The following is a 21,315-nucleotide window of genomic DNA, read 5'->3' on the forward strand; positions in this document are numbered from 1 at the left end:
TTATGTCATACAACCACTTATTGAACCTCTGATTATTTTCACATATGTTACATTTTCACATTTCACACCTATTTAATTAATATTCAGTTAGTAAATTCAGAGGGGGGGGGGGGGGGGGGGGTTATGCTTTTAACCAGAAATTTGGATCCTTCCAAACCATTATCATTCCTTTCTTTTTATATTTTTTACGCAATTTGTTGTATTGACTTAGTTGTAAAATAAATAAATAAAAAATAATATTAAATGTATGGGAAACAAAATATTATAAATGAACTGCAAACCATCCCACAATAATACATCTTATGTGAGAGTTAAATGGACTTATAAGAAGGTCACCTGTCCTTTTCCGCAATACTTACTGATCTATCTGCCAGTAACCGGTTAAAGAGTTGTATAATCAAGAACTCCCACAATGCACTGCATCGTGTCCACTAGTGTGCAGTGTGTTGTATACGGACCTAGGATTTCTCGCGACCCAAGGGAGTTTGATCATTTATACCACGCGAGTAATTACTGCGTTCGCGTTGAGCTCGTGCACACCATGAGCGGGTTGAGGACCGTCCTGGGCTCGATCGGGGTGATCGGGCTCGTCGGGGTGGGCTACGGCATGTGGGCCATAATTTCTCCTGGAGAGGAGAGGAAAAGAGAAATGTTAAAGGTACTGAAACATCGCAATTTTATAAATGAGAACCATAAACCTATTTGATTAATTTACATAATCCTGGGGTTGCTTTCACGACTGTTGGCAAGTGATAACGATTCGTGTCATTGTTTGTAAACAATGTTTCATAATGAACTTGCGTGGTCGTGCAGGGTTTCACATGATCTCTCATTAACTGTGCGGGTAACGAATTCAATTAAATATCGTGTTTTATTTCACTCTGATTGTGATGTTTACTCCCTCTGGTCACTTTTACGCCTCCTGATTAATAGCAGAGAGAGAACTAGCAGTATCACATGTTGTTTTTATCCTCATCATGGATCACACATCTGTGTAGAATATAAAAAATAATAATAATAGGATGTTTTTATATTGCAGCCGATATTATAATGTAAAGTTGTAAATAACTGATTGAGTTGTGTCCTGATCCATGTCTTCATCTATTTTTCCAGAATCTGCCAGAGGCCAACCCCGTCCGAATGGAGGAGACCAGAAAGAGAAATGCCCTTATGCTTCAAGTTTTAAAGGATGCTGCAGAGACGAATGACAACATTGCATGTGGATATGGAGGCCAGAAATGAAGGAATGTGTTTGCACATATATCAGACTTTCACATGCCACTAGCAATCTGTACATGCCTGGGACTTAAAATATGAAGCCAGTGACTTAAACAGGTGGACAAACTTAAAAATAAATGATCTTCAAATGCTCCATGTCATATGGTAATCATCACTTGATGGACACTGCCATGAATGGCACGTTCTGTAAGATTTGCTATGCTTTTGTTTTCCTTGCTGGAAAAAATCATCTTGGAAAAATGGTAGCTGTGTTGTGGACCTGGTTCCAAAAATACAAACTTGCATGACCTGCTTTGTGGCTGGCCCAAAATGGACCACATTGTTTATTTATATAAATGTTTATGGAGATTGTATCGCAAATAAAAGTTTAAACTTGCGTTTTACTAATATTTAGCCATTTCTAATAATTTCTTGAATAAGCTAAATGATGAGCGTTACACTGCAATATTTGCACAGCGACTAACTAACGCTAAACGCTTCCGGTGTTTAGGGTCATTGTGACACCGATATTTCTCACACTGGATCCTAAATCGCTCATAGCGATGGAGTTGGTGGGCAGTTTTCTGTATGGACGTTAATAATGTTACCAAATTATTTGAAAATTAGACCGTCACTTTTTAAAAACACCAGATACCAGTACAAAGGAGCTTTTGGCACTTGTATCCGCTTGGATATTACACACCTCAACCTGAACATGTCAAATCCACCAAAACCGCTGTTTGGGGACTGCTGGAGCTGCCGAGTCCTCTCGGGCAGTCTGCTGGCTTCAGGGGGATATGTGGGCATGCATGCGCAGAGAGTCATGCGTCTTTGGGCACAGTGGTTCAGATGATGTTTGCAGCAGGTGAGCTCGTTCATGTCCTCTCCGTTATTAGACATGAAATCAGAACTGACTCTGATCTGTTCTCTCCACAGGTTTGACTGCCTGGGGCATGGTGGTGATCTTTGATCCAGTGGGGAAGAAGACAAGAATTGCATAGCTTTGAATTCGGTCTTCCTATGTTGAAATGGACTTTAGAATGAATCACCAAAGCCACACTGCCAGAGTTATTAAATTCAAATAATTATGAGCATGTAATGACACATGATTCAATCATTTTCATTAAATGTTTTTATTTGCAACTTACTAAACCTTTCATCAAAGTGATTCAGTTTTATTACATAGCCTATCACATCATTGTAATGACATACTTTCCAAATTATTGTAGAATATAAAGTGTCCAAAATAATTAGTTTTTATAAATCACTTGGCTTTTATTCAGTGACAGTCATTTCGAAGAGCAAATTATGAGTTCGCATTTGGTCCTTTCTTTTTGCCAAATGTTGGGACGACATTGACAAAGCGCCGGTTATACTGAATTCTTCTCTTTGCCCTGCCAGTCCTTTTCTTTTTCTTCTCCTGCTTGTCCACCTGGAATAATCATCCATGAACAAAGTCAATAAACCAGTACATGCCCAAAATTATATTTTTAAAATGTTATGGTATATGAACATTGAGATGTATCTTACCTTGGGAGTTTGCCCTCTGACTTTGCCTGCTCTAGCCAGGGAGCCATGGACTTTGCCTTTGGGTGGGAACAGGTTATATTTATGAAAACAGCCAAACCAAGATAATGTATCATAAGGTGACCAGGTATCAATTACTAAAATGAAGTATAATAATACATATACAATTATGAAGTAAAATCATTAAATTCATCAGACTTTTCACCAATGGCATGATAAATAGTCACAGGTAGCAAAGTTGATCTTTACCTCCTAACAGCCTCGATGTGACCTCAAGAGTGTTGAACTCCTCAATCCCAGACTGACACATCAGTGTCTCATCCTCCAGAGGAACCCCGCAGAGAGAAATGATCTGATCATCACATGCCAGGCCCTCCAAAGCCTCAATCTGAGCCTGAAAAACAATAACATACACCATTTCCAAATCGTCTTCAAGTTTGTCTAAATTGACTATGTAGAAAATGTGGCTATTAACTATATGCAAAATTCAGAAAAAAGTACCTTGATTTGGGCAACAGTCTCTGAGCCATTCAGATGAATAGAGTGCAAAGTCTGGCCACGAACAAACAACTGCATGATGTTCAGTCTTCAAAAAACAGAACTAAAATATGTAATCCGCTTGACGGAATCGTTGCAAACAGCACAATATAAACAATATTATTATTAAAATAATAAAAACACTTACCTAAATCGCTACTGATACTAGATATGAACCCCAAACACGACATCAACATCAAGACTGCGCAATGTTTACGCGATTCTAGAAGGTGTTGTCCTGCGCATGCGCATTTTATTAAAGCCACATAAAAGTCCTCTGGGCAGCTTCTAAAACACAGGTTTATTGTAACATTGCGTTTTATTTTTTTACATAGAATTAAATTGTACATTTTAGTCATCTTTGAAAATATTATCCATAGGTTTTTCTTTTGTTGTCAATAAAACTTTCTCACTCAAACCCATGACGTCCTTCCGCTGTCTCAGAAAGAGAAATGGCCGCCTCCGTGAGAAGCATGACTTTGACAGTCTGCCGAGCTGCGAGAGTTGCTTACACAGCTTTTAATCCAGCCACACGTTCACTGAGTACCGGAGCTTGTTTAAGAGTTAGTATTACAGTCATTTGTACCTTGTAAATTATCCAGGGAGTGTAAAAATCAGTGGTGCATCAGCTGTCACAGTATAGTCTTGTTCTTGAAATGTTACGAGCAACAAACAGTCATTCTAGCTTGATACTGAAACATAACTGAGTGATTTAACAAGACGGTTTGGTCTCGTTTTAGGCAGAAAGCAACCCTGCTGAAGGATCAAGGGGCTTTATTGAATCCACAGAAGAGTTCAGGTTCGTGGAGAGGCTTGTTCCTCCTTCACGCATCCCAGCTCCACCTAAACATGAAGGTCCTGCACCGTCAGGATGGATCCCACCATCAGGTGAACGCACTTGTGTTTTTGCCTTACATGGAAAAATGCATGTAATCATAATATTGGTGCTTTAAGTGATGGATGTGGTTTGATCTTTGATGTCAGGAAAGCATTCATTCATGGAGTTCTGTTTTTAATGTCATTAATTATACAGCTATGCCACCTTCAGTGCCTTACATGATCCGTCGCTCCAGAATGCACAATGTGCCAGTGTACTCGGACATCAAGCATGGGAATCAGCACAGCACTCTGCTCAGAAAGATTGAGGGAGACATATGGGTGAGTGCAATGAACAGACCTGTTTAGAAGCACAATGCGTAATATATTAGTCCAATTCTTTTATTAACTGACTATCAATTATTTCCAGGCCCTGAATAATGATGTTAAGGAATTCCTGCTGGGGCTCACAGGCAAAGAGCCTCCAACACAGGTCAATGAAGTGACCGGGACCATCAGAATTAAAGGACAGTTTGATAAAGAGCTGAAGGACTGGCTATTGAAGAAGGGGTTTTAAATTTGATGTGGGCACAGCTAATGAAGGCTGAGAGGAAATGTATAATAGTGTTCTCTCTTTAAACAGGTGGACAAACTGTAAATTATCATTAGTGCACAATACCTGTGTTTTGCTGTTGTATTAAAGAGTTTGTGATTATAGCAAACATGTTGTCCCTGTTGTTTAGGACTGAAATAAGGTATTTGCTAAATCCTATTTGTAATACTTATCTGAAATAAGGCTCAATATAAATCTATGTATGTAATTATATATGCACTTTTGTTCAAATGCAAACGTCACACAGTAAAAAAAACACTACAAAAATAAATAAGTGCCAAGGAGTCTCTAATACTGTTTATGTATTACTTAAGTCAACAAAACCATAAACCTTTTTTGAATTTATGAATGTGAAACTTTTGAATTTGGTCAAAATGAAAGTAAATTAATTTAAAAAGTATTTTTGAATCTACTATAGGATGATCAGTGAAAGCAAAAGGTACATACTCTTTGAGAGAACAGTTTTGAATACCGCATCTTTCATTTTTTTTATTGATAAAATGAAAATAACTGGTTTCATGGTAGTTCTTGCAGGAAATACGGTTTATTTTACAGTTTTTTATTTTATTTCTGTCAATTATGATTATCTGTGTATCTATCATGCGCAAATATTGCGCAGTCTTGACGCATGAAGAGCAAGCAGACGAATGCGTCACCATGTTGCGACGACCAACGTTATTCTAACGTGACGCTTTAGTATGAACTATCTGCTCATTTTTAATATATTTGTACGTGTGTGGAAACAAAGTGCGCATACACCGAATACTGCCAGGTAAGATAAATACTATAAAACATTTATTAGGAGAGATGTTGATGTGTAATTGATTTGAAGCTGTTATTATGCTTTTGTGAAGACTTTTATCAACAGACTTAAAGATGAATTTTTTCCTTTTAATTGCAGGTCTGAACATTAATACCAATGCAATCTACCTCGGCAAACTAGCTGCTCATGGATCCTGTTGTTAGGCGTAAAATCCCTGCGTGCGTTCGTTCATTACTCACTGATATTGCACCGAAGGAGGAGGAGCACCTCAGCGACTGGCCTGAAACGGACTCTGAATCAATTACCACCAAAGATGGGATCGCGCTCCCCCAAAGAGGGATTTCTGAAGCTCTCCTGACACCTGCTGATGGGACAGAGGGTTGAACTACTGCATCAGCAGTCAAACCATGTGGGCTTTGCTTATCCAAACCCTCCTGTTACACTTGTCCGAGGTGTAACGTCCCATATTGTGGCTTGGCTTGTTACAGGAGTCAAAATCACTCTTCATGCTCAGAGGAGTTTTACAAAGAGTCTGTGCTGCAGGAACTGAAATCTCAAGGTGTCTCAGACAAGGAGGGGAAAAGCAAGATGAAGGAAATTCTGCTCCGGCTCAGACAGAGTGCAGAGAGCGAGGGAGGAATGGAGAATTTACTAAGGAACCTGGGAGAAGACGAAGCTAGTGTTACCGAAAAAGATGCACGTGCTTTGGAGCTGCTTTCTCGGTTAGCAGAGATTCAATCTAGTGGGGATTAAACAAGTCATGAGGCACAAGAAATACTGGCAACACTAAGAGATAGTGAGGACGGGAGTGATGAAGAGGATGCTGATTTAGCTGAAAAGTTAGCAGGCCTGGATATCAACTCTCTTTCAGAGGAAGAACTCTGGTTGTTGTTGTCAGCCCATGAAAAGGAGAAATTTGAAAGACTGGTGAAAGAAGGTGGCATTGGTGGACTTGTTGTCCTGTGGAGCCCCTGGTGGGAACGGCATGAGAAAGATACTAAAGCACTTATCAAGGAACTTCAGTCTGAGAATGATGAAGAAATGCACAATGTGAATGTTAAAAAAGTCAGTAGCAATAAAGTAAAATCGGACAAATCACTAAAAAGCTCAATCCCTCCAATAAGTGCCAAAATTGCTCCTCTTCACACACTATCTTCAAACCCATCTCCTCTAGTGCGGTACAACCTGATCAATGCTCTTTATGGATACACTTTCTCGCTGCGTCTCTATAATGGAGACATCTCAGAGATGTTGCTGGAGTTCTGTCAGGCGGTGCTTGCCATCTCAGAGGGTTTGGGTGCCGGACGGGGCTTCAACTCCGTCTCTGAGGCTCTTGATGCTGCAATGAGAGCTGTATCTGCAGGAGGATACTTTGATCGCGAGGACCCTTTAGCTTCACTTCGAGCTGTGGAAGCGGTGGCTCATATTCTGACTGGAGAGAGCAGAGAGGATGCTGTGGGATATTCGCTGTCCGCTCTGTCCCAGCTGCGCAGAGCTTTGAGCGAGGCAAAGGCTTCTGTTCCTAAGGAAGACGAGCAGATGAGGCGGTTGTATTTTCAAGCTGGAAAGAAGTGTGAGTTTCTTCAGTCTTGGGTGAAAGAGAATTCCAAAGTTTTGAGGAGTCTTGCAGGACGTGTGTGGATGGACCATGAGAGGAGGGAGGTGGAGAGGATGAGACTAGAGGGAGAGAAGAAATGTTTGGAAAAGGGACGGGAAAAAAGTAAAGGAGCTTTGATAGAAGAAATTGAGTGATTGTGTTGTATGTATTTGTAAATAAAAAGTAATCATTTAAAATAAAATCATTTGTATTACAAGTATTTGTGTCTGAAGAATTAAACTTTTTTTTACCCTTTAAATGTCATTAATGCTGCAGTCCACACTTGAAGATTTTACTGAACACTGATGATAATAAAAATGTTTTTAATACTACAATATATTTTTCATTTTTTAACATTTGAATGAATGGAAAGCAATGTTGTGATGCAAATAAAAACAATATATGCAGTATATTTTGTTATGTCCAGTTCTCTGCACTGATGACGAAACATCCACTGCTTGCTAACAACAACCTGTCAGTCTTAATAAATGTACGGGATAATTCTGTAGGGCACTCGTCTGCAGTACGTGTCCCAGGCCAGTCCGTATTTGGCTCTGCATTGTTTCTCATCTCTGGCCTCTCGGTGGATGAGCAGAATGGTGAAATATATGACATAGAAGTAAGGCAGAATATGTGACATTCCTAAGAAAAAAAAAGTTGGAATAAACAAATTATTAAATTATACTGCAATTATGATTTGATGAAAAACATTAACAGTTTGATGATTTGCCCAGGGTTCCTGCAGATCCTTAAGTATTACATTTTTATTTCTTTTTTTAAATTTAATAATTTAAGATTATAAGTCTAAAAAGTCTTATTTTTAGTTACGAGAGTTACATTTTAGATGAAGCTGACTTATCGAAATACTTAACCAAATTAGAACTATTTAATTAGCTTTATAAGATTTTTATTATTCTTTGTTTGTGGATTTGCTTATATGACATTTAGAGGCATTTACAACAGCGTACAACATACCGTCTCCTGCACACAAAAATAAAGAAAAAGGAGTAGCAAATGGGTAAATCAAGTTCATTTTGTGTGTAATTGTTTTAACTGTTCTTTTAACTGACATTGAGTGACATTGACATGTATGCAGTTATATGCCCCCAAAGTTCAAGATACACGGGCATTTTTGCACCGATGAGTTATCTTATATTTATATCATATGATATGATGGGGAAGTCGTGGCCTAATGGTTAGAGAGTCGGACTCGTAATCGAAAGGTTGCGGGTTCGAGTCCCCGGCCGGCAGGGATTGTAGGTGGGGGGAGTGAATGTCCAGCGCTCTCTCCACCCTCAATACCACGACTGAGGTGCCCTTGAGCAAGGCACCGAACCCCCAACTGCTCCCCGGGCGCTGCAGCATGGCTGCCCACTGCTCCGGGTGTGTGTTCACGGTGTGTGTGTGTGTGTGCATTTGTTCACTACTCACTGCTGTGTGTGTGCACTTGGATGGGTTAAACGCAGAGCACCAATTTCGAGTATGAGACAATACGTCACGACTTTTTTTTTTTTTTTTTTAATACTTATAATCACAATATCACAGAAGCAAGATTGCTGTTTTTTCCCATTTTAGCAAAATCTATTTTTTACAACAGTTAAATAATTTAACAACAGTTAAATGTAACTTAAAATGTAAGTTACATTTTAGACATAATATTTTCAATATTAATATTGTTTGTTTTCCTTTATTTTGCCAACAAAAATGTCAAAATGAAACCACAGCAGATCTCTGAGCAATACACAGTGGACATTCATTACAGAATGAATCTGTATTTTGAACAAATCAGTCGCCCATTTATAAAAGACAAAAATAAAAAAAAATGGTCACTTGGGTTGTTCCTGAATGAATCAGCTGTTTGAATAAATTGGCTGAATGAATGTAATTGAAATAAAGCTGAAATAAAATAAAATATAAATTTGATGAAAAGCTGAAATCTTGAAAAAAAAGAAAAAATTCTAAATGAGTTAAAATTACTAAAACTAAAATCAAATTTAATTAAAGGTGCCATAGAATGCATTTATACAATATTTAAAGTTGTTCTGATATCTACATAGAAGGTATGTGGCTTAAGTAAGGGCAAAAAAAAAAATCTCCAGAAAACGTTTTTTCATGTCCACCAACCCTAGGATTTGTCCCTAGAATGAAATGGTCTGTTATTTCCTTATTTGGAAGGGTCATGAATAATAATGTTGAGCTCTGCACTGATTGGCTGTTTCACAGTGCGGCTCAATGTTGAGCTCTGCTCTGATTGGCTGTTTCACAGTGAGGCTCATTTCAGTAGCTCACACAGCAGGAAGGAAACACATGGAAAATATATATTTCAATACTTTCTCACACAGTTATATCGTTGGGTAATTATACTGTAAATAAAATGCGGGCATCAGGGAGACGCTATTAATATGCTGGGCATTGAAACTGTTTTCAAATGCACGATTGCTTTTTAGTTTCACTTTCACTTTCGATATTCGCGATCGCAGGTACTCTGTTTAGACCAGATGCTTGTCAGTGGTGCTCGGGATCTGTAAATCATTCGCCATCATCCTCAGGCATCTCTCCTTACTCTGTTTATGTGGCAAGTGAAATGTTATGTACTGTAATGTAAAAGACTACCCCTAGCAAGCAGCTACCATGTCCCTTTAGTGGCTCGCGTTATTTTATTAGAACGCGTTATTTGCTTTCCGTGCCTTTCTGAACACAGACACCAACCCATCCCTGCACTTCACATCCCCTGCACAGCCTGGAACATAACATTTATTTCCATGATCTGCCATTTTCGCTGTTGTACTCGCTTGTTTCTTCACAATACCTGCACAACTTCTGATGATTCGGCTGTGCAGGTTCGGCTGGTGGCTGGCATAGAACATGGGCGGGTATATGCAAATGTTGGGGGCGCAACTATTAGTGATCCCAACTGTAAAATCACAGTCGGTGTTATGTTCTGATTCGCCTATTTTTCTGTGGTCTTTTGCATTCACGAGATTTACATAAGGAGGAGGAAATAATGGTTTTTGAGGCTCACGGTATGTCATTTCCATGTACAGAACTGTTATTATTCAACTATGCCAAGATAAATACAGTTTTCCATTCTATGGCACCTTTAAAGCTAAATAGAAATATTCAAAAATAAGAAAAATGTCCAAAACACATTATAAAAACAAGTCAATTAATTAACTTCAGTGCTAAAATAACACCAAAATCACTGCAATTGCGTTTTGCATTTGAGGAATGTAATTTCTTAATGAATTTTTTCATAATAGTGTGATGCCATCTGAATTTTAGAATCTTCAGCCTGTAAAAGAAGCAAAGCTGTCAGATTCTGAATAATTTCTGACTGAAGCATGTGACTACAAGCATTTCTTTGTGGATATAGCAGTCGCGACAGCAATTTTTACTCTGCATTTGTGTAGTTCCACACAGCGGTTTGTTTTGTACCAAGAGCTTTCTGACAAAATGACCACGTCATATGGTTTAGCTGAGGTTAACGGTGAAAGAGACCAGTCGGTCCATTTGTTTGTAGGTAATCTGTACCCACTTGTGACCGAACAGGTGTTGCTTTTAGCCTTCCTCCCATTTTGACCAATCTGTTTTGTGCAAGTGTGCAGAGACAGAGCAACCAACCTTTCTCTTGGGTTTGCGGTTTTTTTACTTTTGCATACCATCACAATGCACAAAATGTAAAATATTTCGATATTTGGGATATGTTTGATTGGCTATTACGAAGTTTTTTTTACCCAGACCTGGCAACCCTGGTCTGTGTAAAAATCATTATCATGCAGGAGTGCTAAAGGAATGATAACTATACAACTGAAATGAGGGGCATCAGTTCAAATAATTTGCCTATCACTTACCACAAGGAAGGGACCACGCCAGAGCCATGAGAAGGTCCCCTAGGTAGTTTGGATGCCTGACAAACCCCCACCACCCTGAAACCAAGAGACGCTTTCCTGTTGCAGTGGCGATAGTTTCCAGGTCTATAAGTGAAAAGAAAGGATGAGAATTCCTCATTTATGCTAGTCTGGAAGCCATAATTTGGTCTCCAGTTAGAAATTCACCTTTTTCTTCATTTTAGATCCTAATAAATTGTGTTTACTGAATAAACAATGTTCACTAAATACAAACTTAAAGTTGATAGCATATCAAGAGACACGTGATTACTAACGTGATACGCTTTTATGCGTGGGGTCTCTTCTGAACTGATTTTTCTGAGAGTTGGACTTTCGGAAAATGTAATAACCAATTCCTGCAAAAGATTAAATATAGGAGAGTTAGGTAACATCAAACATTCAGATTGCTGCAAAACAGGCTGTAGCTTACCATTTAGAAGAATAATCCCTGCTGCTCCGAGAGTACTAAGTGACTGTGGGTGCACAACCAGAAACATGGCCTGAAGACCATACGTGAAAGGAACCCAGGCCAGGTCGCCAAACGCCAACATAAACCCAAAACCATCATGCACAATGTCCATAGTAGTAAGCACAGCCTCCTGCAGACACAAGGAAAATGGTTATGTTGTGTGTATTTGGGGCTCAGTCTATATTAATATACAGCATCTCACAGAAGTGAGTACACCCCTAATTTTTGTAAATATTTTATTATATCTTTTCATGTGACAACATTGAAGAAATGACACTTACAATGTAAAGTAGTGAGTGTCCAGCTTGTATAACAGTGCAAATTTGCTGTCCTCTCAAAATAACTCAACACACAGCCATTAATGTCTAAACCGCTGGCCACAAAAGTGAGTACACCCCTAAGTGAAAATGTCCAAGTTGGGCCCAATTAGCCATTTTGAGGGGACAGCAAATTTACACTGTTATACAAGCTGTACACTCACCACTTTACATTGTAGCAAAGTGTCATTTCTTCAGTGTTGTCACATGAAAAGATATAATAAAATATTTACAAAAATGTGACGGGTGTACTCACTTCTGTGAGATACTGTATGTATGTATATATTTACAGAATAGACTAGTTTTCTCATACTTCATTCCACAGAGCATCTGTCACATAGATAAGCTGGAAGCAATTGACAAGCAGCATGGCAAGAGATGGAGAGTCTCTCAGCTCTACTTCTTTCATTAACATCCCCAGGTTTATTACCACCTGAAAAACAACAACGCAAAAGAGAGAAAGTTGGTAAAAAATACTTTCGTGTTTCAAATTAGATATTAGCGTATTAAAATGATTTCTGAAGGATCATGTGACACTGAAGACTGCAGTAATGATGCTGAAAATTCAGCTTTTTATCACAGGAACAAATTACATTTTAAAATGTAATGTTTAAAATAGAAAACAGTTATTTTAAATTGTAATAATATTTGACAATATTACTGTTTAAACGTACCAACCCCAAACTTTTAAACAATAGCACATTTACATGTTCTTGTAAACATCTGTTGAGACTCTTACCCAGCCTATTAATCCAGGTCTTAGTTCACAGAAATATTTTAAATCGAAGTCTCCAATCCGAGGGTTGAGCTCTCGACCCATGAAGAAGTCATACAGAGGATTTCCTACAAATCACAATGTAACTGCATTGACAAATACTTCAAAGAGCATATCTGGAATATCTGACAATAACTGTAAATAATCTGTAACTATCAGGATTTATTATCTAACCTGTGTTTCCTCCAAGTGATAAAGCATGCTGAGGTGCCCAGAAAGAGCGGATATACAGGTACATAGACAGCAGGTAGGACACACCGATGGCACATACAGCCAGAGGCAAAATCAGCTCAAACAGATACCCGAATGGCATTCCCAGCCAAAGACATACTAGCAACAGGATAGCAGTAATGCTCAGGGCATGAAAACCTAAGAAATAAAGATGTAAAAATCAGGTCACAAAGATAAACATATACACTACCTTTCAAAAGGTTTAGACAGGTTTTAGTTTAATATTAAGCAGCACAACTGTTTTCAACATTGATAATGACAAGGTATGTTTCTTGAGCAGCAAATCAGCATATTAGAATGATTTCTGAAGGATCATGTGACACTGAAGACTGGAGTAATGGCTGCTAAAAATTAATATTTGTCATAAGAGGAATAAATTACATTTTAAAATGTGATTAAAATAGAAAACAGTTCATTTAAATTGTAATAATATTTCACAATATTACTGTTTTTACTGTATTTCTGGTCAAATAAATGCAGCCTTAGTAAAAATAAGAAACTTTCGTCAAAAATCTTACCAGGCCCAAACTTTTTAACGGAAGTGTAATTGTATTTATATTTTCTCCTGATAATTTGAGATCATTAATATTTAAATTAAGCAATCAAGCATATTATTTTTCTTTTAGAACTGTACTAAATATATATTATTTATATATCTTTACTTAACCTTTACATTGTTTGTAAAAATGCACAGTCTTGAATTATGAAACTATGCTAAACTAAAGAAATTAAGCACATATATATATATATATATATATATATATATATATCCAGATATAAGGGGAAACTAGAGTTTACTGACAAATGGAATTTGAACTCTATGTAGTTTGTATATAACAGGTGGTAAAACCAAGGACAAGAGGTCAAAGAATACCGTGTCAACAAAAACTATCCTGATTAATTTGTGTCAAAGATGTGTATTATTAGCATTATTTGAATAACAATACAAACAGGTAGACAGCATATATTACCATTAATGGGATATTTCAGTCTGGATCCATCTCTGAGGACCAATCCTTCAGAAACCTGTTAACAAATAAATTAGTTAAATATCTGAGATACTCTCTTCAGAAAATACCTGAATGTGTTTTTCAAAGAAACGAATGATACACTGTCTCACCTTCCCTAGGGGCAGTAGATAGAGAAAACTCTGCAGGGTGATCCAGACTACAATCAGAACCACGGCCAAAGGGTCCCATAAGTATGCTGCAGGGGGTAGAGGAGGAGGCCACTGCAGGACACTGGCTGCTGGAGACCGACACACACTCAGCAGGTACAGAACCGTCAGAGGCAGGAACACAGGGATGCAGGTGGCTCCTGGACAGGTGAGGTGGACAAATGAACTCAAATGGTCAAAAGCCACATACAGTCACACATACACAAACATATGCATATATACAACAAATAGTAGCTCACCAAGAGCACCTCCAAATTCCCTTTCAGCTGAATGTGTTGCTTTGTGCTTGTTAGGCTTCATTTTGCCTGTTTAGGACAAAGATGAGGCCTTAGCATGGTTGGCAAAACAAATATATTGTATACAAGAATAGTGTATTATTTAAATTTCAGTGCGTCTGTTAAATGCAGTAGTTGTTTAGTATACGCGTTTGTAACGTCATGTTTATTTTCAGACTTCATCGAATCAACCAAATAACCCTGTTACTATATACATAAAATATATATACCGTATTTTTCTCTTACCTGTTTCCCACAAACTTGCTGGTATATTGTATGGAAACCGCTCCTCATCACTGTAGATGCCTGAGGAGGTGACGCCTGCGCTCAGAACACGTTGTTTGCCTATGCGCCATCTGACCAATCAGCGCGTACCGCTGCCATCAGAAGAGTGGGGAGAGACAACCAAGGAACCAATCTGAATCAGAGATGAGCGGATGAACCCGCCCCTAAAAGTTTTCCTGACCAATGGCGATAGCGTCTCTTCTGGCTTCATATTACAGTGCATTCAATAACAGAGGAAAGATGAGGTTTTTTCCTCCCAAGAAACTGGGACACAACGTTTTTCTTTATGTACATTACATTTATTAAATATACACTATCCAGTTAATGCAGATTGAACAGCTTTCACAGTCAATGAAAAGAATTTTCAGACGTGCCGATTTGGTTTTTATGGACAGAACATTTTAACTACAGTGATTAAAGGTATTTCATAAATGGGTTATTGTGTTAATTTTGGGACTTTGACAAGAGACAATAATATTTCGGCTTTCAGCACCCAATGTCCACACACTCATAGCCTTTAATCAAATAAAGGTAAAAAAAGCTTTGTTATCTCAATCCAGCTATAATAGGGTTCAATCTGAGGTCACTGACCTTATATTAATTGTACAAGAGACTTCACTGAAATTGATACTCCATCAGTTACATAAAATAACTGCAAATATAAGTATTAGTATTGTCCAACAGTTGAGTTCAGTTTCAGTTATGTGCAAGCTTGTTTGCCTATGGAAAAACACCCACTCTACCCCCTCTCACAGATGACCTCAATGACACTTTGCTCCATTGGAGACGGGTCCAGGCAACGATGGGCAGCACTACACACAATCTCATCCAACAGGAAGTGCACTAGGTTCTCATCAGACACAAACCGCCACAGGTACATCTGCAAGTAGTGGCAGTCCACCTGGATTTGCTGCAGTCCGTATCTGCCGAAGGTACGGAGACGGACACATTCGAGGAATGTCTTCAGACTTATCTTAATGATGCCAGTTAGCACAGAGACCTAGGATAAGATAGAAAACTGGTCATACAGACTGAAAAAAACTGCATTGGTGAGTTTGTTAAATGATAGAAACAATAGTTAGTTAACATCATCTTGTTTTCTACCTTGTTGAACTCCACGGGGCTAAAGATATCGATCCTCTCAGAAAATAGCTTGTGAATGTTACTGAGCAAGTTTGTGTCCATTGGAGCACTGGAACAAAAAACAATTATAAACAGCATCCTCTGTGTGACTGTGTATTCCATTACACCTTTACAGAACTAAGACATGTGATCAGCTAAAGAAAAGACGGAAAAGATAATACAACGGTAATAATAATGCTAATAATAAATAATCTAAATATTATGCTTGTATTATTTAAATTGTAAAAAAAATTAAACAAATCAATAAATAAATATATTATTGCAACAATAAAACTAAAAATGCAAGCATTTAATAATAATAATAATAATATAAAGTACAATATTAATTATAGTTATTTATTTTCAAATGTAAATCTATAGCTTATATTTTGCCTGACAATGCAGGGATGGGCTAAAACTTCTCGTTTAAAATAGATTTATAAATTACTCTCAATTTGGGGAAAATGGTCGGCACAGGTTGCTTTTTTAAATGCCCATCATAAAAAAAGTTCTGATTTAAAGCCAGTAAAATTAGTGAAGTGATTGTGCACCTGGGAGTGTAGCTTGGTGCATAGCGGATCTGCTGTCTCGAGCTGCTGTACACAGAGAAGGTGCGTTTGCTGGAGTCACTGCTGTGTGCTTTCCTTACTCCTTCCTCATAAAGCAGTCCCACCTAGTAAGCACATATGCATTGTAGGCAAAACATTTTTTACAATTGGCTTATACAAATGGTTAAGAATTGATATATCTTTTTTTCCATGGATTCAAATGGTCTGTTACATGTCTAGAATCTTTTTTGTAAATGAAATGTGAAAGAAATATTTGGTGCATCACCTGTATATCAATAGAGGTGGTATCTTCCACCACTCTCTTCATTACAGCCCGGACATTTCTAGGTTCAATGGTGTTCACCCAGTCTCTTGTTTCCACGCTCTTCCTCAGCATCTGACTGATTATTAATCCCTGAACCTGGATCAAAACAAAACCTGCTTAACAAATGTTGTCCAACAGCAATCCTAACCCGAAATAAAAGACTCTGTACAGCTGAACTTATTTTTCACTTAGTTACCTTCACATAGTGGTTCAGTAATTTCTGAGCAGCTTCTCTGGCCTCTGAACAAAGTGCTGTAACTGGAGTGACCGGAGTGTGGTGCTGTTTAGAGAGGAAAGGTCAATATGAATAATGTATTCAGAGTTTATTTCAACAGAATATAATGCATATGGAATACCTGTACAAGAAACTGTTCATCTGTGAGCGTGAGGATGTAGGAGATGGTGGAGGTCTCATAGTCCAGACAGAGACGAGAGAGCAACAGAAGGAGAGCAGGAGGCGTGGATCCTCCTCTGTCACCTGCGCTCTCACAGTACTGACGAGACGATTGACAAATGAACTTAATAAAGCTCACCACCAGGCCCTCGCGCACACCCTGACTGCAAAACTCACCCTGACAGAAACATAAGAGAGGTATTAGAAAAGCAACAAATCATGGGAACATGGGTTATTTTAGACTGAAAAATTAAAAACTTATATACAGAGTAAACTACAATTCAGCCACAAATCTTTGATAATGTCTAAATATATATATCCAAATGCAAAACATTACGGTAGTTAAGTCTGAAAATACTCTTATAAGCAACTAGGTAATACATTGCACACTCATTCTCTCTCACTCTATATATACACATTTTTATATGTATAGGGGTTTACAGGCATCAAGTGATTAAACCATAATAAACATCTTATTTTCTTTTTTTCTTCAACCTGATTGCACAAGCTTGTCTTTCATGCATTGTATTTTTAAATACCTTTGCTCTATTTTTAAATTAAACACTGCGTTAAATTGAAAATCTTCTTCTAATTTTGTAATTGTTTTCATTTAAATAAGATTTATTTATTAAAGATTTATTTTTGGTGTTTTTGCCTTTTATTTGATAGGACAGTAGTTAGACAGGAAACGAAGTTGGAGAGAGAGAGGGGGGACGGGATCGGGAAAGGTCCGCAAGCCGGGCCTCGAACACGGGACGCCTGAAGTGCAACGGCACTACATGTCGACGCGCTGTCCACGAAGCTATCAGTGCCGACAAGATTATCAAATAAATGTTTACATAATTTATAGATTAAAATTGTCTTGTATCAAAAAAATTCTATATAAAAAAAAAAATATAAAATCCTAAATATATATATAAAAAAAAAAGACTGAAAATGTTTTAACCACCGAGGACCCCTAGTGTGACCCCTAAGTGAGGAAAACCTGAGAGTTACTGTAAATAGAAGGTCCTATACTAAAATGTCCTATACTTGATATTTTTATATAAATAACTTAGATATACACATTTTATTCTTTACCTTGAAATAGGGCTTGTTGGAGAATGTGATGTCCTTTGCTGTGAAGAGATGCACTGATGCTAATACAGACTTTAACTGATTCAGAATAAAGTTTGATAAAGACGTCAGCAGTTCTGGCAGACTGGGTGTGGCATCTTTACTTGTAGCCCCGCCTCCTGATGCACTGGCCCCTCCCACTGGTAGACGAGGTGCAGCCAAAGCCTGTCTTACATCAGTAAGGCTGTCATGGTAGAAGGTTTGTAAGGCGGACAGGTACTGTTTGATTCTCTCTCTTGCTGCCCGCACCACTATCTCAGTTCCTTGGCTGGGCACTGAGGACCCCGGAATTAGTTTGGATATGGCCTGTAATCTGCGATGGAAGCGATCCAGGGCTCTCACTAACAGAGAGTTATCACCCACTCCCTTCTCTTCCTGTATCCTCCGCTCCACTAAAGAGAAGTATTTAGCAGCCAGAGTGTCCACAAACACATGTAGCTTGCCATTAGCCATCTCTGGGATGTTCTTTGAAGCTAATTCGCCCTCCTGTGGACGGTTGATGAACAATTCTTGATAGGAGGCAATGACTAAACAGAGATTGCTGACAAACTCATTACACCCTCGATCTATGAACTCAAGAATGTCTGTTCTGGCAGTAGGAGAGAGGAACGGATTGGTCGTAGAAGAACTAGAAGGAGATACAGGATTTGATCCAGGACTTGTTTTTTGGACCAAGCCTCCACTGGTATCAGTAACCGCAGAGTCTTTAAGCTCCGCCTCCAGTCCCTGGAGATCCGCCTCCAACCTAGACTGGGCATGGCTGAGGAATTTGTCACAGAGCTCTTCCGCTGGCTCGTCTAACTGCAGAAGAAGCTCAACACATTCAGAAAGGTCTTTAGCACTCGAACCTCCATCCCTGCAAGCAAATATGAATTAATATTACATAAAATTAGATTTTACGGGAGGCATTTTGACTCAAGTTAATGATTTTTAAAGGATTAGTTCACCCAAAAATTAAAATTCTGTCATTAATTACTCACTCTCATGTTATTCCAAACCTGTAAGACCTTCATTCATCTTTGGAACACATATTAAGATTTTTTTTTGACGAAATCCAAGATTTGGATGACCCTGCATAGACAGCAACGCAATTTACATTTTTTACATTTATATTTATTAATTTTATCCAAAGCGACTTACAATTGCTATATATGTCAGAGGTCGCACGCCTCTGGAGCAACTAGGGGTTAAGTGTCTTGCTCAGGGACACATTGGTGTTTCACAGTGGATTCGAACCCGGGTCTCTCACACCAACGGCATGTGTCTTATCCACTGCGCCATCACCACCCACGCAATTGTCATGTTTAAGGCCCAGAAACGTAGTAATGATGACATCGTTAAAATAGTCTATGTGACATTAGTGATTCAAACTTAATTTTAGGAAGCTACAAGAATTCTAATTGTGTGCAAAGAAAATTACAATAACGACTTTAACAATTCTTCATGCATGCATTGTGGTAATCTTGTGAACATGTTTCGAAGACCGACATGGTGGAAGAGAAGAAATTGTTGAATAAAGTCTTTTTTTTTTTTTTTTTTCGCACAAAAAGTATTCTTATAGCTTCATAAAATTAAGGTTGACGCTCTGATGTCATATGGACTATTTTAACAATGTCCTTCCTTACTACCTTTCAGTGCCTTTAACGTGGTAGTTGTGTTGCTGTCTATGGAGGATCTGAGAGCTCTCGGATTTCATAAAAAATATCTTAATTTGTGTTCCGAAGATGAACAATGGTTTTACGGGTTTGGAACGACATGAGGGAGAGTAATTAATGACAGAATTTTCATTTTTGGGTGAACCAAACAAACTACAAAATCAAAAGTTTAGATGCTTCTCACTAAATGTAACAGATGTGTGTTTTTTTTTTTAACTAATACAAATATGCCATGACATCCCAGAAAGCACAGACCTGAATTTCTGCCGCAACTGTTGAGCGAGCTGCTCCATAATGACATGGCAGTCATCTTGGATGCCCCTGAAAGAGGGCATATGACTATACTGCTGCAGTACACAGCGTGCCTTCCGGTGGGCGCTCACTGCCTGGGCATAGGCCTGCAGCTCCAGACACTTATTGAGCCTTGCTGGCAGCTCAAAGAGGAACTGGAGCTTACGGAGGAGAGTGTGAACACCTATAAAGAAGGTGAAAGATTCATGGCTTATGTGGAGGCAGAAATCAATTTCACCTCTAAATCAGATATATATGAATGTACCTAATGTGGTTTGAAGGCATAATGGATCATTTATTATATTACTGTGATCCATTTATATGACATTAATATTCACACCTGATAGTTTAGTGATCTGTGCATGCTGGTCCTGCAATGTCCCACTAATGCAGGCACTAAACTCTGTGATAGCAGCCATGTTCGCAGACAAACAGTCCATTTCATCTTCCATCTTCTTGAAATCATTCTTCATTTTTCTGATTGTGTCTGTGGAGAGACAAATAAAATTAAATGCCATACACTGCAACATTCATGAGAATAAGAATAGTCAATTATGAGTTCATGGTGACTTCAATAGTAAAATCTGAAGAACTCTCATCTATTCACTAACCTGTGGCTGAGATGAACTTATTGTAGTTTTCATAAACCAGGGTTTGCATGTCACTGTCCAGAGATCTGATCTGTTTCACCATGCAGCTCTCATGATCCATCAGCTCACCCAGAGAACACTCCTTCCTCAACTGAAACACAAACAAGACATTTCAAAGACAAACCACAGTCTATTTTAGCATAAAAATACAGTCACATACTGGTATTTATAGGAGAATAATTTATATGTGGCATAAAACGCATAATAAAACCACAGTGACAGCATTCTCATTGCCACACTGCTAACAGATGTGTACACCCCTATATAATACACATTAAACACTTACTATTTCTCATTATTCATCACACTACCTTGTTTAAATAAATCTCTGGGTCGAAATGCGGTCCGTTGATATCACACGGATCCAGAGACTCGGCTTGTTCTGTGACTTTTCCTTCCTCGTTCAGGCCGTAGTAGAGCTTCAGCATACTGTGAACCTGCCGACGCCGGGTCGGGTCTGAATCCGGTGGGGTCGTAGCTGAACTCATTTCCACTACAGTTCAACTATAGCCTAATGTCAGAGCGAGAAGGACTTTATCTCATGAATGAATGACAAAACATCTGTTGCAAGAGCTCTGGTTGCAACCTGCCAACTCAGTTTGTTGATGGGGCTGCTGCTCTGATCAAAATGGCGTTACTGTAGACAGTATTTCAAAATAAAGGTCCGGGCGAGAGTTATACCGTATGATCATATTGGTAAAATATAATTTTTAAATAATAACGAAAA

The 21,315-nt window shown here is 38.4% G+C and overlaps 6 protein-coding genes across 9 annotated transcripts; 3 read left to right on the forward strand and 3 right to left on the reverse strand.

The window, feature by feature from the left end:
- The first annotated feature begins 417 nt into the window (after positions 1-417).
- LOC306864134 (ubiquinol-cytochrome-c reductase complex assembly factor 3-like) lies at positions 418-2,418 on the forward strand. Of its 2 annotated transcripts, XR_013783747.1 has the most exons (3): positions 418-658; positions 1,114-2,083; positions 2,155-2,418. XR_013783747.1 is itself a non-coding variant. In XM_079407855.1 (2 exons), exons 1-2 carry the CDS (start codon positions 542-544, stop codon positions 1,240-1,242), a joined length of 246 nt encoding a protein of 81 aa, XP_079263981.1. In that variant the 5' UTR covers positions 418-541; the 3' UTR covers positions 1,243-2,364. The 2 variants fall into 2 exon arrangements, 1 of the variants encoding a protein (XP_079263981.1); XM_079407855.1 differs by having other exon boundaries at positions 1,114-2,364.
- LOC306864133 (ubiquitin-like FUBI-ribosomal protein eS30 fusion protein) lies at positions 2,336-3,570 on the reverse strand. The gene is made up of 5 exons (XM_079407854.1): positions 3,431-3,570; positions 3,247-3,331; positions 2,995-3,139; positions 2,749-2,804; positions 2,336-2,650 (listed from the first exon to the last, which is right to left on the reverse strand). Exons 2-5 carry the CDS (start codon positions 3,319-3,321, stop codon positions 2,525-2,527), a joined length of 402 nt encoding a protein of 133 aa, XP_079263980.1. The 5' UTR covers positions 3,322-3,331; positions 3,431-3,570; the 3' UTR covers positions 2,336-2,524.
- A 157-nt stretch (positions 3,571-3,727) lies between these two features.
- On the forward strand, positions 3,728-5,001 carry LOC306864135 (large ribosomal subunit protein mL49-like). 2 transcript variants are annotated; one of them, XM_079407857.1, is made up of 4 exons: positions 3,728-3,845; positions 4,023-4,170; positions 4,331-4,440; positions 4,529-5,000. In XM_079407857.1, the coding sequence occupies exons 1-4, from the start codon at positions 3,735-3,737 to the stop codon at positions 4,673-4,675; spliced, it is 516 nt and encodes a 171-aa protein (XP_079263983.1). In that variant the 5' UTR covers positions 3,728-3,734; the 3' UTR covers positions 4,676-5,000. The 2 variants fall into 2 exon arrangements, with proteins under 2 accessions (XP_079263983.1, XP_079263982.1); XM_079407856.1 differs by having other exon boundaries at positions 3,731-3,845; positions 4,316-4,440; positions 4,529-5,001.
- Positions 5,002-5,400: 399 nt separating this feature from the next.
- Positions 5,401-7,226, forward strand: LOC306864425 (zinc finger HIT domain-containing protein 2-like; the record flags this gene model as incomplete). Its single annotated transcript, XM_079408435.1, is given in 4 exon segments — positions 5,401-5,483; positions 5,613-5,855; positions 5,859-6,224; positions 6,228-7,226. Coding segments are annotated over 3 exon segments (1,560 nt in total). The 5' UTR covers positions 5,401-5,483; positions 5,613-5,660.
- LOC306864136 (delta(14)-sterol reductase TM7SF2-like) lies at positions 7,221-14,579 on the reverse strand. Of its 2 annotated transcripts, none has more exons than XM_079407859.1 (11): positions 14,468-14,579; positions 14,167-14,232; positions 13,871-14,067; positions 13,722-13,776; positions 12,694-12,888; positions 12,484-12,587; positions 12,058-12,177; positions 11,389-11,557; positions 11,234-11,314; positions 10,923-11,045; positions 7,221-7,713 (listed from the first exon to the last, which is right to left on the reverse strand). In XM_079407859.1, the coding sequence occupies exons 2-11, from the start codon at positions 14,225-14,227 to the stop codon at positions 7,553-7,555; spliced, it is 1,266 nt and encodes a 421-aa protein (XP_079263985.1). In that variant the 5' UTR covers positions 14,228-14,232; positions 14,468-14,579; the 3' UTR covers positions 7,221-7,552. The 2 variants fall into 2 exon arrangements, with proteins under 2 accessions (XP_079263985.1, XP_079263984.1); XM_079407858.1 differs by having other exon boundaries at positions 14,449-14,527.
- Positions 14,580-14,739: 160 nt separating this feature from the next.
- Positions 14,740-21,217, reverse strand: LOC306864137 (vacuolar protein sorting-associated protein 51 homolog). Its single transcript, XM_079407860.1, has 11 exons — positions 20,900-21,217; positions 20,550-20,679; positions 20,279-20,425; positions 19,903-20,122; positions 17,957-18,848; positions 16,839-17,054; positions 16,679-16,762; positions 16,444-16,578; positions 16,161-16,282; positions 15,592-15,679; positions 14,740-15,487 (listed from the first exon to the last, which is right to left on the reverse strand). Exons 1-11 carry the CDS (start codon positions 21,074-21,076, stop codon positions 15,227-15,229), a joined length of 2,472 nt encoding a protein of 823 aa, XP_079263986.1. The 5' UTR covers positions 21,077-21,217; the 3' UTR covers positions 14,740-15,226.
- Between the last annotated feature and the right edge of the window lie 98 nt (positions 21,218-21,315).

This window comes from Barbus barbus, assembly GCF_936440315.1.
Source record: "Barbus barbus genome assembly, chromosome: 45".
Taxonomy (NCBI): domain Eukaryota; kingdom Metazoa; phylum Chordata; class Actinopteri; order Cypriniformes; family Cyprinidae; genus Barbus; species Barbus barbus.

Coding starts and splice junctions, on each gene's coding strand:
- LOC306864137 (XM_079407860.1), bottom strand. CDS start 21,076: ATGAGTTCAGCTACGACCCCACCGGATTCAGACCCGACCCGGCGTCGG. Junction 20,123..20,278: donor ACAGATCACTAAACTATCAG/GTGTGAATATTA, acceptor CCTTCTTTATAG/GTGTTCACACTCTCCTCCGT. Junction 16,283..16,443: donor CCACCTCTATTGATATACAG/GTGATGCACCAA, acceptor TGTGCTTACTAG/GTGGGACTGCTTTATGAGGA.
- LOC306864136 (XM_079407859.1), bottom strand. CDS start 14,227: ATGAAGCCTAACAAGCACAAAGCAACACATTCAGCTGAAAGGGAATTT. Junction 14,068..14,166: donor GGAATTTGGAGGTGCTCTTG/GTGAGCTACTAT, acceptor TCACCTGTCCAG/GAGCCACCTGCATCCCTGTG. Junction 11,046..11,233: donor CACGCATAAAAGCGTATCAC/GTTAGTAATCAC, acceptor TTTCACTTATAG/ACCTGGAAACTATCGCCACT.
- LOC306864135 (XM_079407856.1), top strand. CDS start 3,735: ATGGCCGCCTCCGTGAGAAGCATGACTTTGACAGTCTGCCGAGCTGCG. Junction 3,846..4,022: donor GTACCGGAGCTTGTTTAAGA/GTTAGTATTACA, acceptor GTCTCGTTTTAG/GCAGAAAGCAACCCTGCTGA. Junction 4,441..4,528: donor AGATTGAGGGAGACATATGG/GTGAGTGCAATG, acceptor AATTATTTCCAG/GCCCTGAATAATGATGTTAA.
- LOC306864134 (XM_079407855.1), top strand. CDS start 542: ATGAGCGGGTTGAGGACCGTCCTGGGCTCGATCGGGGTGATCGGGCTC. Junction 659..1,113: donor GGAAAAGAGAAATGTTAAAG/GTACTGAAACAT, acceptor CTATTTTTCCAG/AATCTGCCAGAGGCCAACCC.
- LOC306864133 (XM_079407854.1), bottom strand. CDS start 3,321: ATGCAGTTGTTTGTTCGTGGCCAGACTTTGCACTCTATTCATCTGAAT. Junction 3,140..3,246: donor AGACTGTTGCCCAAATCAAG/GTACTTTTTTCT, acceptor ATTGTTTTTCAG/GCTCAGATTGAGGCTTTGGA. Junction 2,651..2,748: donor TCAGAGGGCAAACTCCCAAG/GTAAGATACATC, acceptor TGATTATTCCAG/GTGGACAAGCAGGAGAAGAA.